The following is a 17,654-nucleotide window of genomic DNA, read 5'->3' on the forward strand; positions in this document are numbered from 1 at the left end:
CAAACAAACTCAAAAGTGCTTTTAATAATAGCTTATTATAAAACCTTAAATATGTTTCCCCATGTAAGCACTATTTTTACGGACTACAGTATATTCTCTTGCGTAAATATAGTACAATATATTTAACTTAACTCCCGGAGTTTTGGAATTCAAGTTCTAATTTGAAGTTTGCTTTAATTTTCTGTGTGTGTGTGTGTGTGTGATAATAAATAAACATTTTTCTGTGTAAAGCATAGTCAAATTTCCCCTTTCCTCCCTCCCAGTGGAGGTTGCTCTGCCCTCTGGTCTTGCTACTCTGTGGTGTTCTTTTGAAGATTAAATGACCTGTTATTTTTAAAGTGCCTAGGACAGTGTGTGGCATGCTGTACATGCATTATAAATGCCATCTGCATATCTTTCCCCGTGTCAACAGTAAGGACATAAGAAAGTTTGACATGGGCTTTTTGAGACAAGCACTGGGGTCTTTCAACAATAGTACAACGGGTGATGGCACATAGAGAAAGGAAAGCAGAAAGGTTGAAGATATAAGAGAGCTGAGTTTCTGTGGTCTTTCATCTGTATTGGTTGCTCCTGATATATATATATATTTTAGTGTATTTTAGAAATACCTTACCCAGAGACTGTCTGAATATAAATTTTGGTTTTTTTTTTTTTAAGTTAAAGTTTGTTGAAGGTAATATATAACTGAGAAAGATTACAAAATTTTATTTAAAATAATGTGATCTGTGTGTTATCTTTGTTTACTCTGTATTTCATATTTTTTGTGATACTTTATTCAAGTGTGTGTCCAATGATGTCTTTTCTGTTTTTGTTTTTGTTCTTTTTTAATTATCCTAGTCACGTGAACTGGAAATTTCAGTTTATTGGCGTGATTGGCGATCTCTGTGTGCTGTAAAATTTCTGAGGTTAGAAGATTTTTTAGACAACCAACGGCATGGCATGTGTCTCTATTTGGAACCACAGGGTACTTTATTTGCAGAGGTAATAAATGTATTTTATTAAATGTGCATAACTACAATTGAAATTATGCATGTAGGCAACATGATGTAGAAGTGGATAGAGTGTTAGGCTGAAAGAGATGACTTGGATTCTTGATGCAGCCCTACCATTGAAAAGGTATGTGACCTTGAGAAAAGTTAGTTCTTCTCAGTCTGTTTTCTCATCGAGAAAATGAGGGGTTGGACTACATTATGGCTGAGATTCCCTTAAGCCTTCAAATCTTAGGAGTTTAGTGGATTTCATGAGCCGTAAATCCAATGCTATTTTCACATCAATTTAAATTTTTTTCACTGCAGGTTACCTTTTTTAATCCAGTTATTGAAAGAAGACCAAAACTCCAAAGACAAAAGAAAATTTTTTCCAAACAGCAAGGTAATTAACTAAAAATTAAATACAGAATAATTTTGGTGTTTTATTAAATATAGAAAATACAATTATTATTTTTAAAGTAATATCCATGTGTGGTTTCTTTCCTCTTAGTGCATTTATTTGTAACATTTTGTTAAGAAACATTTTGAACACATCCTAAGTGGAAAGGTTAGTGCAGTGTACCATCAGCAACCTGGCCAGTTTTGTTTTACCTATATCTTATTTACTCACCATTTTCTCACATTATTTGAAGGAAACCCAGACATCATCAATTCATCCATAAATATTATAGTTTGTATCTCTAAAAGATAAGGATTCTTTAAAAACCTTAACCATATATGTCATTACTGTACTTAAGAAAATAAGTAACAACTTCTTACTGTTTTATTTTTTGAACTGTTATGCTATTTTGCACTAACTTTAGTAGCAAATAGTTAAGAACTTGTTTTTTGATGTGACAAATTTTGTTTGTTCTTCATAAATTATAAACTGGTAAATATGAGTTTTTAAATTATAGCTTTTGGTAATATATAAATTGCTTATTCTGTTTTCTTTATTCACAATATCTACAGGCAAAACATTTCTTAGAGCTCCTCAAATGAATATTAATATTGCCACTTGGGGAAGACTCGTGAGAAGAGCTATTCCTACAGTAAATCATTCTGGAACCTTCAGCCCTCAAGCTCCTGTGCCCACTACAGTGCCAGTGGTTGATGTTCGCATGCCTGAGCTTGCGCCATCAGCTAGGTATGAGTCTATGATGTTTAAACACAAAGTAGTTATTGAGACATTGTTATATGTGAAATACAGTGGTTTTACTAAGAGTTTCAGTTTTTCTACGTAGTATTTTGAAGTAATGTTGTATTTACTTTTCTTAAAAGTTTGCTTTTGTTTTAAAGCTATTTAAAATAAACATTTTTTATTACTGTTCCGGTGAATTGCGTTATCTTCTGTAAGTGATTCTCCAGTAACCAAATTGGACTTTGATCTTGAGCCTGAACCTCCTCCAGCCCCACCACGTGCTTCTTCCCTTGGAGATACAGATGAATCTTCTGAATTAAGAGTTTTGGATACATCTGGACAGGCAAGGCATTTAAAACCTTGTATGATTCCTTTTTACCAAATGAATCAGCAGTAAAATTCATCCCAGTGAATAAAGTCCACATTTCAATTAAAATCACCTCTGTAAATTGTGTGTATGTAGTGAACCCTTGACTTACGAACTTGATCAGTTCCCAAGGGCTGGTTGTAACTAAGTCTGAGTTGTTGTGACAGCTAAGATCTGGGTACAGATCTGGGTGCATGTACCTCAGTACATGGTATAGGTAAAAAGAGGCACATGAATCTTCCATTAACCTAATTAACGCACGTTGTTTGTATGTCAGGCCGGTCCACTGTATATGTCTTATAAGTGAAATGTTCTATCCTAAATTAGACCAAGTTGAGCAGAAGATAACCAAGTTCTTAGTGTTGTTCTGCCATCATTAGCCTCTGGACGCTGACAGGCCATAGGGATAATTTTCTTAAGCTAGAAAGATCATACGAGCATGGCTAGTATTAGATGTTGTGTTGATGGTGACTTTTTGTGTGTGGTGCTAGAAATTGAATCCAGCTGGGGCCTCATGCACGCTAGGCCCAGCACTAGGCTATATAGCCCCCAGCCCCTAAAACATTGTCTTATACATTGCTTAACAATATGTATTGAAGATGATTGATGATAATGTGTTAGTATTTTGCATTTTTAATATTAATATAAAATTAGTGTCCAAGAGACAATGCTGAGTTTTTTCTCTCATTTAATTTATGATTATGAATGTTTCTGTGGTTTAATGAGCATTTAATATTTTACAGGATCCAGAAACTGTATTTGATACTGAGAATGACAGAGATACTATACTTCCAAAATCACAACCTGAATATGAATCTGATATTCCTGATTCAGGGATGGGATATAGTGGTATTCGAGAACTTGAGGATAGAAGGTAAAGACTGTTTACAGTATTTTGTTACTACATTTTTGATGTTATATTTCTTGCCTTACTTGTAATTGAAATTGCTATTTTCAGATCTCAGCAGAGATTTCAGTTTAATCTACAAGATTTCAGATGTTGTGCTGTCTTGGGTAGAGGACATTTTGGAAAGGTAATCTTTTGGAATTTTTTGGCATACCTATAAAATTAATAAATCAAATAGGACATAATTATTTTATTCTTATTTCAGGTGCTTTTGGCTGAATATAAACACACAAATGAGATGTTTGCTATAAAAGCTTTAAAGAAAGGAGACATTGTGGCTCGAGATGAAGTAGACAGGTTAGTTTTTTTAAAATGCAGTTGTTTCTTTAAAGTTATAAATTAGAGTAATACATATGTTGCAACAGCAAAACTTTTATTATATAAATTAATATTTCTGCACTTGGCAAAACATAGTAATTAAATGCTGTTTTTCTTTCTAGCCATTTCCTTTTTTTCCCCTTCATTTGACAATTAACTGGTTATTGGATACCAAGGAAAAATATTTAATCCGTTAAGATTTTTATAGCCACGCCTGGTGCATATGCCTAAAATCCCATCTACTAGGGAGGCTGAGGGCAGAAGGGTCACAAGTTCAAAGCCAGCCTGGTTAACACGGCCAGACCTTTGTCTCAAAAAAGTAAATATTTTTATAAATAGAGATATAAAATGTGCCAATAAAATTAATTTTTAAAAATAGGGATGTTAAAGTCTTATTTAAAATGCAAACTGTTCAGTAAGGCTATATCCCATTTAAGTTTACAGATTGATAGAATGTCATTTCCAGATACTCTGCAGTTACCTGAATGGTTAAAACATTCTGCTTTTTAACCTTTTTTTCCTCTATTTTTTTAAATCATATTTTTTGAAATAGTACATTACCTTCCTGAAGAGTTTAATGTAAATTGTTGTGGATTCATATTTTCATAATGGAAAGACTTTGGCAATAGAGAATATAATTGGGTTAGAGAATATAGTTCAAAATGACTCTCAAATGTGGGAATTATTGTATACAAATGATGTTTATCATAGAGGCTTTCATTTGATATTTATTAGTATTTTTCTTTCACCACCAGGAAGCATCTAATGAAAAACAGCCTTGTAAAATGAAAGGACCCTAAACTATGAGTGAGACGAATGACTTTTCTAGTCCTTCACTGAACATCTTTGAGCCTCAGCTAACCCATGTATTAAATATACATTTTGATAGCACTTGCTTACTGAGTTAAATTGCTACTTTGAACGTTTTTTTTCCCACCATATGAATAGTTCTTAGAATTAGGACAAGTCTTAAAAGATTGAGGGTTTTTATTTATGTTTAAAAAATGTTTTTCTTTGTGGATTTGCCTACTTATTTTTTGCCTCTTTTTTATTCTTACATTCTTTGAATAAATAAAGAAATAAATGCTTACTTCATATCTAGAATTAGAGAGGATTTTGCTGGCTTATAAAATATTCTGACCATCATGTTACATGCTTAAAATTATGTTTTTATGTTATATAAACAGATTATTTAAGCAGATCTTTGATCCTATCTCCAATTCTGTTTATAATTGGCAATAACAATGATCAGGTGATTTTCTTTCCTAGAATAGTACCGTAATTGCTTTATTCTGCATTTCTAAATGATAAATTTGTTTCCAAAAAATTGGAATTTGGTTAGAGGTTGAGCGTCCCTAATCTGAAATCCAAAATCTTCCAAATTTTTGAGCATAACCATCATGTGTTTACAAAATTGTTTCATACAAAAAACTATTTAAAATATTGTTATAAAATTACTTCCAGATTATGTATATGAAGTATATATGAAAAAATTAATTTGGTGTTTAGAGTTGGGTCCCCATCCCCAAAATATCTCATTATGTATACATAATATTCCAAAATTTGAAACACTTATTGGGGCAATATTCATTACATAAGGAACATTCAACTTGTACTACTGCTAATCCTGGTTGTTTATATGGCTTTCTGCTAATTGTTACTACTTTAAGCCTTGTTTTTGTAGGAGAACACTTTCTAATTAAATCTAGATATAATATTAAATAAAGTATAGAGGCTGGAGCTTTAGCTAGAATGTAGGCCATTACCCTGACTGAAAATAAATCCAGCCTTAATGAATGACCCTTATTTAACTTTAGTTTTAAACCTTTGTATTTTTTAGTAACATGGACATAATCTCAAAACTGGTACAAAATTGAAAAATGGAAAGTTTTAGGAGTAAGAAATAAAACAAAAATTTGAGGAAGGATGAAGAAGGTAGCATATCTAAGAGGAAAGCAAAAAAAAATTCAAATTTTAAAAATAGACCAGCATATATTTAAAGTAGTATTACTTCCAAGTATGAATAAGAAATCAAACCAAATTAATTAAAAATAAGCAGAAAACTGCACGTTGCATAGATTGTAGAATATTCTGACAACCTCATTTTAAATGAACATAAATCCAAAGTAATTTATGTGCAGAGATCTCAGTCTGCCTATTGTTGGTTAAACACTGTCCAAGTTCCGTCTCCTGCCATTTGCATTACTATAGTCTTCACTCAGCTTGCTGTCTTAACCAGTTCATGTTCAACACTACGGAATAGGGTTGGAAGTATATTTTTGTATTATAGCACAAAGCACAGCTGACCAGCTTATTCGATTCAATCATAAGACTTTAGCTTTATTAATGATGCTGTTTTCCACTGACCGAAATATTTGTTTCCACCATATCTAATAATTTACTGAACTCTGGAGCAGAACTGCTCAAATGAAATGGTCATTTAAGGAAACAAGTCATAGCTACATTAATTATGTAAATAAAATAGGCTAGATTTTTTTGAGTTAAAAATAAATGATAGAGGGGCCCGGGGGGTTAGCTCAGTGGTTTTGCCGCCTGCTGCACAAGCACAAGGACCTGAGTTCAATCCCTGGTACCAAAAAAAAATTTTTTTTTAATAAAAATAAATAAATGATAGAGGGCCTGGGATTTAGCTCAGTGGTTCCACTGCCTGCCTCACAAGCACAAGGTCCTGAGTTCAATCCCTGGTACCCAAGAAAAAAAAAAAAAAGATGATAAAGACAATAGCACCTCATAGAATGGAGGATATCATGGTACTGATGGATTTCAGTAGTGTTTTATAAGATTGGATCTATGCTGTTCTTTGGCATATGGAAGATATATTTACAGTTTTGAATATCAACGTTGGATTGTTATGTGAACTTTTTTTCATGAAGTTTATTGGTACATTTTAGGTATAGAATACAGTTACATTCATCATCGGGACCTTGTACCTTTTGTTGTGTGAACTTTTAAGGAAAGAGTATGCAATTTAGGTAACATTGGGACAAGCTAAAGATTCTTAGGCAGTAGCTTTTTAGTTTTCTGGAAAATGCTTAAAATTGTGTTTAAAATTCCTCCAGCCAGTTGGAATGACTCATACCTGTAATCCCAGCACTTTAGAAGGCTGATGCAGGAGGATCAAAACTTGGAGCCCAGCCTGGGCAACTTAGTGACTTAATGAGACTGTCTCAAAAATAAATAAGTAAAGCTGACAATGTAGCTTAGTTTAAAAGGCCCTGAGTTCAATCTCCGCCACCACCAAAGAAAAAGGGAGATGAGAGGAGCCTTCTTCCTTTATGTAAGACATTATCAGGTCCTTGTCATTGTCATTGTCATTGTCAAAGAATTCCTGTAGATGGCATAAAAACCATTTTCAGGGTAGTTTTACCAATGATTCTCAATCTTTTATACCTTTTACATGGTCAGCATAGGTCTAACCTATCCGGGGAGGGTTACTTATCTAGTTGAGAATTACGATTCACCCATAAATTAACCCATAACAGATTACTGATTCACTCATAAATATAAATCACAGTGAAGAGACTTGTCATCTGCTTGACCCTAAAATAGCCCATCAGTTTTGCCTTATTTTCTTAAATTTAAACAGAAATTTTAGAGTCCTTCTTATAAATCTTACCCAAGGCAATTTTTAGGACATTTTCCAGTAAGTTTAGATAGTGACAAAAATCAAAGCTATTAACTCATTTTAAAATTTTTTATGGATTTAATGCCTTAATTTGTAGTAACATCTTAAAACTTTTCAGATTTAAGAAATTATGTAAACACAAGCCTAAAACTTAAGAAACTGTGTGGCTTTTTGAGTATATGTAAAACTGAAAACAGATTGTGTGAAATCAAAGGGTAGGAGTTCATCTAGAATGTGATACTGTTTAAGAGCACTGTCTTGATAGCTGGATTTATTGTTAGTATTTAAAACGAAGGAGTTGTTTTAGTTTATAATCCAGTAGACAACTATATTAGCAAAGCATTAAAAATGCCATACAGCAGGTATAATTCTTACATGTTTTCTAAATCTTTACTTTTTTTATGTTGTTAGCAATGTAAGCTAGATAAATGTTTTGATTTTTTTTAATTAACTTTAAATTTTTATTTTATTTATTACTCATTTATTTATGTATTTATTTATTTTGGTGGCACAGGGGATTGAACCCAAGGCCCTCTCCCTGACACACATCCCCAGCCCTTTTTTATTTTTTATTTTGAGACAAAGTCTCCCCAACTCACTGAGTTGCCTAGGCTGGCCTGAAACTTTCAAGCCTCTTGCCTCAGCCTCCCAGAATGCTGGATTACAGGTGTGTGCCACTGTCTGGCTAATTCACTCTTTCTTTAAAGACCCAAAACAAAGGAGAATGGCTCTGCTTCTCTATAATGCCAGGGTTTTAGTTTGCATTTTGAAATGCCACAATGTTATTTAGAACAACAAAGAAATAATTCCTAAGTGTTGTTTTAAATTTAAAATAAAACCATTGAACATGGTGGTGCATGCCTATAATCTCACCACTCTGGGAATTTAAGACCAGAGAATCCAATTCAAGCCTAGCCTGGGGAATTAGCAGTTTAGTGGAATCTTAAAAAATTAGAAAAAGGGCTAGGAATGTAGCTCAGTGCAAAGGCCACCCTGGGTTCTTATCACCAGAAAGTAGAAACTAAAAGATAAAAGTAGTAGCCAGGCATGGTGGCACTCGCCTGTAATCCCAGCAATTGGGAGGCTGAGACAGGAAGATTATTGTGAGTTCAAGGCCAGTCTGAGCTACATACATAGCAAGACCCTGTCTCAAAAAAAACCAACTAAATAAAGCATTAAACAAATCTTTTGAAAAACAAATATTAATGTCAATTTTTGGTCTCAGGTTTACTGGTAGTACATTTGACCTAATTTTCTTTTACTTTGAGATTTAAATCAAATTAATGTAAATATTTTTTAAAGAAAGATGTTTTTTCTTTCTTTGGTTTTGCTATTTAGGCAGTTAACATTTCATATTAGTAAGTTTGACCACTCTTCTTTTTAATAACTTGTCTTAGTTCTTACAGGAGAAATTTGTGATTACATAGATTTTTTTTTCTATGATACAGAAAAATTACATTGTTTAAGGAACTTTGTTGAGGCAAGTTGTAGAATTCTCTAAATAGCCTCTTTATTTTCCATTTTTTTCATAAATTTTTGTGCTTCTCTATTTCATATTTTATATGATAATTTGAATATATAGTTTATGGATTGTATATACATTACCTGAAATTACCTTGGTCACAAACTTTAAATTTTTGCCATATTTCAGGTTACTAAATTCTCTAATTTCTGGTGAACTCTCATAATTCACCTCTAATTAAACCTTTTAAAAGTTTACTATATAACCAACAGGGCATAGTGGCACATGCCTGTAATCTTATTGCTTGTGAGGCTGAGGCTGGAGGATTGCCATGAGTTCAAGGCCAGCCTGGAATACAGAACTGTCTCAAAAAATATAGATTAACTGTAACCAATAATCATATGTGTGTCACTCTGATACTGTCAATGTGAACACTATAGTCTTTCTGTCATACAAGTTATATTGTAGTTTTCATTAATATATTTCAATTACATACATAGTAGAACAGTTTTCATAGCACATATAGCAAAAGATATTTCATTATTTTCAAAGTTATAAAGAATTTAAGTTTTAGTAATTTGTAAAGAATGTTATTTACCATTTGTTTGGCACAGATATTAAGAATTTTAAAACTTACTGCTTATGGTTTTTTTCCTTGTGCATTATGCTACAGCTGAATTAAGCTCTTTGTCACTTCAAAATGTTATTTGAGTTATAAACTGCTGTAAATACTTAGAAAAGTTCTTATTTGTGTCTGAAGAGAACATATGGATGTTTGAGAACCTAAAATAGAAAGAGGAATTTTCATTGTATACATTTAATGAATTCATTTGAAACCAAAAAAAAGTTATTTCCCACTAAAATTTTTTAAAGGCTCTATTCATTTTTAAATGTTTTCTCTTACAGCCTGATGTGTGAAAAAAGAATTTTTGAAACTGTGAATAGTGTAAGGCATCCCTTTTTGGTGAACCTTTTTGCATGTTTCCAAACCAAAGAGCATGTTTGCTTTGTAATGGAATATGCTGCCGGTGGGGACCTAATGATGCACATTCATACTGATGTCTTTTCTGAACCAAGAGCTGTGTGAGTATGCTTTAGACATTTGTCTGTGTTTTTCCATGACTGATTTCTTGTTGGGAAGAAAAAGAGCTCACTGAATTTTAGAATTTTTTTTCCTAATGGAAAATAGATCATTATAAGAAATACTAGAATTCCTAGGGCTGGGGATTTAGTTCAGTGGTTTCGCCACCTGCTGTGCAAGCACAAGTACCTGAGTTCAATCCCCGGTACCAAAAAAAAAAAAAGAATTCCTTACTTCTTTTGCTAGATACTTTTTGTATTTATTTATTATGTTGTCCATTTGACAACATTATGTTTGAAATTTCATGGATTTAGATACTCAACCTAGGTTTATTTTAGCACTTTTTTTTTCTATCAGATTTTCTCCCTAGGAAATGACATCCAGGGCCGTGATTTTAACAACAAATTGTTCGCCAGGCATGGTACACACCTGTAATCCCAGCACTTGGAACACAGGAAGATCACCTTGAGTTTGAGGCCAGCCTGGACTACATAGTGAGTTCAAGGCCAGCCTCCACTACATGATGGAGACCTTATCTCAAAAAAGCAAACAACAAAAAAGACACATTTTACTCAATGTGTCTCACTTTAAGTTTTAAAAAAAAGTACAGAGGAGTCTGCATAATGTACTTGTATAAAATATTTCTATTTTTATAGGGTAATATAAAAGATTGTATGTATATGTATATATATATATACACATCATATATATCATCAAGTACGTACATATGTCAAGTACTTGCTTGCTTGAACTTATAAAATCTCTGAACAAATATAAAGGAAATGTATAGTTTGAGTATCTCTGTCTGAAATACTTGGGACCAGTAGTGTTTTAGATTGGGGTTTTTTCAGATTTTGAAATATTTATATAGTTGAGTCTCCCTAATCCAAATATCTGAAATGCTCCAAAATCCAAAACTTTTCAGTGTTGTATTGGTGCTCAAAAATTTCAGATTTTGAAACATGTCAGATTTGAAATTTTCGGTTTAGGGATGCTCAACCTGTGTACATATTGCCTCCAGTATTTATGGCTTTTCAGTGTAAACCATTGTTATAGTTTATTTCAGTAGAGTATTAAAATTCTGCTTATTCAAAGCATAATTATTACATAAAAATCAGTAATAAATAATTTAGATTATATGTGCATTTACAGTTTGTATATTTATTTCCTCTATTATCCTGATTTTAACAGCTACAACTCTAAATGCTGATAGCAAATTTATGTTTACAGTCCTGACCTCTCCCCTAACCCTGTAGCTCTAGTAATATTCAGATCAAGGCCAGCTTTTCCATTTGTAACACTGATAAATGTCTCACTTAATATCACAAACTGAACTCCTCATTTTTCCTATTCTCCTTTCTACCTTACCTACTATTCCCCAGACCTGCTACTCTTCTAATCTTCCTCATGTTGATTAACAGCAGTAGCATTTACCTATTGTTAAAGACAGAATTCAGGGAGTTTCATTTTGTTTTGTTTGCTTAAACCAAGGATTGAACCCAGAACACTGAGCAACATCCCCATCCTTTTTTTTTGGTACCTGGGATTGAACTCGGGACCTTGTGCTTGCAAGGCAGGAGGCAGAAGCACTGAGCTAAATCCCCGTCCTTTTTTATCTTTGTTTTGGTACAGCGTTCTAAGTATATAGGTTGGCCTTTGTAGCAGAGATTGCAGACATACTAGTGCCCCCGCTCTTTCTTGTCCAAGGAGTCATTCTTTTTTTTTTTTTTTCCTTCCCGGGTACGGGGATTGAACTTGGAACCTTGTGCTTGTCAGGAAGGCATGGACGACACTTAGCTAAATCCCCAGCCCCAGGGAGTCATTCTTGACACTCTTTTTCCCTCATCTACAACATCCACACCATAAACAACTTTGGTCAACTCAACTCTTATCTCCAGAATATACCCAGATCACAAAAAACATAAACTCAGTAGTACCTTTATTGGTTCTACTCATGAATTTTATCTTCTGATGAAGTAGCAACTTACCTTTGTGTCATACTTTTACACCTTTATTGGACTTTTATCATAACTATTAGAGGTCTGTAGAATGGCCAGTAATAGTACTGTTACAGCCTTCAAGTTTCAGATGAAAAAATAGGGATTGGTTCTGATGGGTTGTGAAGCATTCCAAAAAGAGGAAAATCAGAAAGTAATAGAAAGCTACTGCTAATTCCCTGAATATTTAAAAAACTAAAGGAGGGTACTTGATCTAATTGCCATTGGGAATTTATTTTTATTTTGCTATGTTTGTTTTTGTTTTTTCAGGAAATAAAATATAGTTCTGCCTTAAGGAACTATTTTTTTTGTTGAGGATATAAATTATACATAAATGAAACAAGCCCACTGAAGTGTAAACATAAAATGCTATATTGTAATACTCCAGATCTAAAGTACTCCCTCTAATCACTAAGGTCCCAGCTTAAATGTCCTTTCATTAAAGGAGTTCTCCTGAGTACTCTGTCTAAAAAATACTACATCACAGGGCTGGGGATTTAGCTCAGTAGTGCCGCTGCCTGCCCCACAATTGCAAGGTCCTGAGTTCGATCTCCGATACCAATAAATAAATGAACAAACAAACAGATCACTCCTATTTCCTATTTTATTTTTATACTGTTTTATTTCTACCTAGTCACCTTATGTATTTATTTATTTATTTAGGCTTTTGAGGCAGGGTCTCCCTTTGTAGTTCAGGCTGGCCCTGAATTCACTATGTAGCCCAGGCCAGCCTCGAACTCATGGTGATCATCCTGCCTCAGCCTCCCAAGTGTTGGGATTACAGGTATGCACTACCACTACCGGCTTATTTTTAATGTTTTTATCATCTGACCCCCTCACTCAAAGGAAGGGGCAGGCACTACCCCTGCCTGTTCACCAGGGGACACTGGAAGAGTGCCTGGCACATCTAAAGCAGTCTAGATTGGTATTGACTGAAAGTATGGAATCATCAAATAGTTCATTTCCTGGCCTTGTTAGTTTTCTAACTGTGTGACTTTACTTTCTGTTCTGTAAAGTACTTATCTTTAGACTTAATTTGAAGATTAAGCTGATGAATGAAAATACCTGACACATAGTAGGCATTTGGTGAAATATATATGTTAGACAATATACCTAATTACTTCTTCAATATATCAGGATGACCTGTTTACAAAGAGAGAAGTCAAAATATTTTTATAATTGTTACAGTATTTTTTGCCACCGAAAATTGTTTAAAAATAACTATCTTGAGCAATTTTATAATCATGTTTATTTTAACAAACTTTATATAATTCCTTTAACTGGTAAGTTGCCAGTCATAGTAGCTCATGGCTATAATCCCAGCTTTCAGGAGGCTGAGGTAAGAGGATTGCTGCAAGTTTGAGTCCAACCTGGGCTACATAGTGAGTTCAAGGCCAGCCTGAACTATATATAGAAAGAGGCTGTATCAAAAATACAAAAATAATACGAGTCAAAATAAAATAGATGTTATGTTGGTTCTCATGTATAACAAACACATTTCTAAATAGTTAGGTTTTTTAATTCATTTAAATTATGGTATCATTTTTATAAAATAAAAGCAAAACATTGGGCTGGGGATGTAGCTCAGTGGTTCTGCCGCCTGCCTCACAAGCGCAAGGTCCTGAGTTCGATCCTGGTACCAGAAACCTAAAAAATAAAAGCAAAACGTATTTACATGTGAATATTCATGTCTTCTAAAAGTTTGAAAGAACACTCGTCAAACTCACAGGGGTATTTATCTCTTAAGGATGGATGTAAAGTTGGGGTGAGATAGAGGGATAGATGACTGAAATGTTCTATTTTAGAGGAAGTGAGCATTATATGTATTTTATAGAGAAAATACTGTATTACTAAGAACTAGTTTTACTAAGTGTCTGTTTATAGATTTATATTTTAAAATGTATTCATTTATTCTCTTTCTCCTCATTCAATAAGTTGTCATATTTCAGGCATTATATTATGCATTTGTGATAACTGAAAAAGGCAAATATGACCCCATGCCTGGAGAGTTGATATTCTAAGCTGGGTGTGGTGGTACACACCTATAATCCCAGCTCTCAGGGAGACTGAGGTAAAATTGCAATTCTGAGCTCAGCCTTAGGCAACTAAGTGACTTAGGAAAACTTTGTCTCAAACAAAATGTAAAAATGAGCTACAGATGTTTCTCAATGAAAAGGCCCTGGGTTAAATCCCCAGTACTGCTACCACCCCCCCCAAAAAAGTTAACATCCTAGTTAGGCCCAAATTTTCCAGAGCTCCAAATCTATATATCAAACTTTTAGATGTTAGCACCTTCCCTACAGCGAATTCAAAGCCAAAATACCTAAGCCAAATTTATTTTCCCCATGAAACTTTGACAACTTTTGTATTTCTTTATCTGTTCATTTCACTAAGATGAAAGCTTGTTATCTTTCATTCTTCCCACAGTTTCATCCTATATGGCTATGAAATACCATGTCCAGTTTTGCTCATTTTTTAAAATTTCTCTTGAATCCATCTATTCATTTGTTACCACTAGAGTGGATATTATTGTTATCATTCATCTCTGCTATTATAAAAGTCTTGTGTCTTTTTCTCTCTGCATCTCTATATACATCTGCTCCAACCTTCACACTGCTCTCAAGAAAAATTCCCTAATGTAAATGTGATCATTGTCATCTGATTAAGATGGTTTATTTCTCTATCACAGAGAACAAATTTCAGTATCCGCAATATGACATTCAAGATCCTTTGTCCAGGCTGTCTCTTGAACTTAATGTCCCACTTCTTCTCTACATATACGCATCCTTTATTTTAACCACATGAAACTCATTATTAGTTGTCAAATATGTTGTGCTTTTCACACCTCTACTCAGGAGTTCCCTATACCGTCTTTCCCACCACAAAAACTTGTCACTCTGTCCTTTTTATCCTTGTGATACATTATAATCCTTCAGAACTAGATCAGATGTCCTCTCTGAGGTCCATAATGACTGTACCAGGCAAAATTAATGGCTTCCATTGTCAAGACTATACTTTTTCATTTTTTAATTTCACCCTTTATATCTAGTTTAATGTGTTGTACATAGTACGGACTAAATAAATTCCTATAAACTTACTTTTGGTTTAATTTTCCAAACAGATTTTATGCTGCATGTGTAGTTCTTGGGTTGCAATATTTACATGAACACAAAATTGTTTATAGGTAAGTAAAATTTTTCTTCCTAACACTTAACTTTGGTTTGAATTAGAATTACAGATAATTAAGGATATTTTGTTTAGCCAGCTTCTTAATTTTCTCCTTCATGTGATAAGTCAAACTCTAATTTGAAAGATATATAATCATTACAAAAATTACATGATAAACTTCTTGGTTCCATATCCTTTGCCATTTCCTAATTAAAATAGTGAAATTATGAATTGGCCTATTACGACACAGTTCGCCAAACAACGTTCATCCTAGTGAACATTTTGCATTCAACTAAGCTTCTGTAGAAAACCTCTGTAGATCAATACTGCTTATATCGTGTGCCCGTGATAAGTACAGTAGCTTCTTCCAGAGGCTTTCTTTATTAAGAAGTTTCAGAGGCTAGGGATAAAGTCCAGGGGTAGAGCCGAGTGGTAGTAGTAGAATGTGGTTTTACCTCCCGTATCACCAAAAAAAAGAAGTTCTTGCTGTCATCCGAATTAAACAGTGTGTGGGCGACAATCAATTTTTGTTTAAGTACATGCTCCTTATCAAATTACAGACCACTAACAAATAGTTCATATCCCAGCAGCTAGTCTCTGGGCCACACTTTGAATAGCACTGCTGTATACTAGACAGATTATTAGATTAAATAACACTGCTCAAAACCAAGAAAATTATGGGAAATCTTAAGAATTAGACCATAAGCACTGATTTATTCAAACTTGTAACAGTGCTTTCAGGGTAAGCATTTCCTCATGATTGTATTTTACTTAAATAATAAAATGTTTTCGACTGGCTTAATTTGTAATCAATTAACTTTTTTACTGTTTTGAATCATTCTCTTACAAGATTAACTCTACCTCCTGGTACTTTATTTTTATCATTAATGTAATTCTCATGATAGTGTAAAGGCAGACTTCACACTTGGACTAAGTCAGATTAAAATATATGTATATCTAAAAAGAAAATACTTCTTTTAAAATATGTTCTTCCTTTTCTATGTAAGAGAAGGAAAAGCTTAGAGACCATTATATAGAGCAATAAAATTGATAACAGAAAAAAAATATATGTTTGTGATAAAGCATTTAAATCTCAAAGTGTAACTTGGAAAACCTGTTTGTAGAAAAGAGAAAGTAGGGCTCCCATTGAACTGATTTCTTTACTATCTTATCTACTGGTTTTTTTGTTTTTCATTTTTTCATCCTGAGCAGAGATTTGAAATTGGATAACTTATTACTAGACACAGAAGGCTTTGTGAAAATTGCTGATTTTGGTCTTTGCAAAGAAGGTAATTGGGTTTTTAAGCTTCTTTTCTAATGTATTCCTTTGTAATTTGGTAGTTTTATAAGTTTATCTGTGGAAAAATATTTTTAAATTTATTCATTAAGACATTTCAGATTATTCATATAACCTGTTTATCACATTAAGAATTTATTCTGTAAAAAAAAAGAATTTGTTCTGTGGATACATAGAAGTTAGGATTTCAGAAATCTCAGTATAAGACTAAGATTCTCTTTTTATTATACTTCTATCATTATTTCAAGGAAGTATTAAGCACCAAATTGTTGAATTTCTGGGCAGAGTGATTATATAGGTCTAATAACTTCTCTAAACTCCTTTTTTTTTTTTTTTTTTTTTTTTTTTTCTTTTGGTACCGGGGATCAAACTTGGGTCCTTGCACTTGCGCAGCAGGCAGCGAAACCACTGAGCTAAATCCCTGGCCCAAAACTTCTTAGAACTATTAATATTTTAAATAAGAGGGCCGGGGATTTAGCTCAGTGGTTCCACCACCTGCCCTGCAAGCACAGACCCGAGTTAGATCCCCGGTACCAAGAGAAAATATTTTAAACAGGAAAAATGCATAAGACTATATGGCTACCTCAAGAATGTTTTCTCTATGTTTAAAAGTAAGGCCGGGGATTTAGCTCAGTGGTTCTGCTGCTTCCCTCAAAAGCACAAGGACCCGAGTTCTATCCCCAGTACCAAAAAAAAAAAAAAGTCACCTTTTATGTTTAAAAGTAAACAAGTAGGGCCAGGGATTTAGCTCAGTGGTTCTGCTGCCTGCCTAGCAAGCACAAGGACCCGAGTTCGATCTCTGGTACCAAAAACAAAACAAAACAAAAAATAAGTAAACCGGGGAAATTTGATTTAGAATTCACTTAAGAAAACATAAAGAAGCCAGGAATGGTGGTACACACCTGTAATCCTAGTATTCAGGAGACTGAAACAGGAGTTTGAGGCCAGCCACAGTAACACCCCATCTCAAAAAAAAAGAAGAAAACATAGAAATCATGGTTTTGGGTACCAGGTAATCCTAAGGCTGTGTGTCTTTGCAAACTTCTTTTTCACCGCTTTGAGTCTGTCCTCAACTGTTAAATCCATAGAAGTGCTGTTAGAGTATGAGGCATACATGTTATACATAGATATTCTTACCTGTACATTTAATATACTGTAATTAACATTAACTGTCTCCTTTTCTACACTAGTAGCTTCTTGTTTCTTATTCACCTTTGTTTTCATAGCACAGAAAATGGTTCTTGGTGCATCTTAAGTATTCAGTGAATATTTGATTAATAAATAGTTGGACAAATGAATGAA

The 17,654-nt window shown here is 33.6% G+C and overlaps 1 protein-coding gene across 5 annotated transcripts in view; it reads left to right on the forward strand.

The window, feature by feature from the left end:
- Pkn2 (protein kinase N2) overlaps window positions 1-17,654 on the forward strand; it is a 125,595-nt gene that overhangs the window by 99,901 nt on the left and 8,040 nt on the right. For 2 of the 5 annotated variants that reach the window (XM_004841330.3, XM_004841329.3), the window contains exons 9-18: window positions 838-981; window positions 1,296-1,371; window positions 1,941-2,115; window positions 2,326-2,452; window positions 3,220-3,350; window positions 3,435-3,510; window positions 3,589-3,680; window positions 9,716-9,892; window positions 15,009-15,071; window positions 16,268-16,344. In XM_004841330.3, coding sequence (XP_004841387.2) covers window positions 838-981; window positions 1,296-1,371; window positions 1,941-2,115; window positions 2,326-2,452; window positions 3,220-3,350; window positions 3,435-3,510; window positions 3,589-3,680; window positions 9,716-9,892; window positions 15,009-15,071; window positions 16,268-16,344 — 1,138 coding nt within the window. The remainder of the gene's footprint in view (window positions 1-837; window positions 982-1,295; window positions 1,372-1,940; window positions 2,116-2,325; window positions 2,453-3,219; window positions 3,351-3,434; window positions 3,511-3,588; window positions 3,681-9,715; window positions 9,893-15,008; window positions 15,072-16,267; window positions 16,345-17,654) is intronic. The other 3 variants (XM_013070912.3, XM_021255425.2, XM_004841331.3) reach the window with 2 other exon arrangements.

Source organism: Heterocephalus glaber, unplaced genomic scaffold (genome assembly GCF_053883595.1).
Source record: "Heterocephalus glaber isolate CG9 unplaced genomic scaffold, H.glaber_assembly_v1.0 deba00001442, whole genome shotgun sequence".
Lineage (NCBI taxonomy): Eukaryota > Metazoa > Chordata > Mammalia > Rodentia > Bathyergidae > Heterocephalus > Heterocephalus glaber.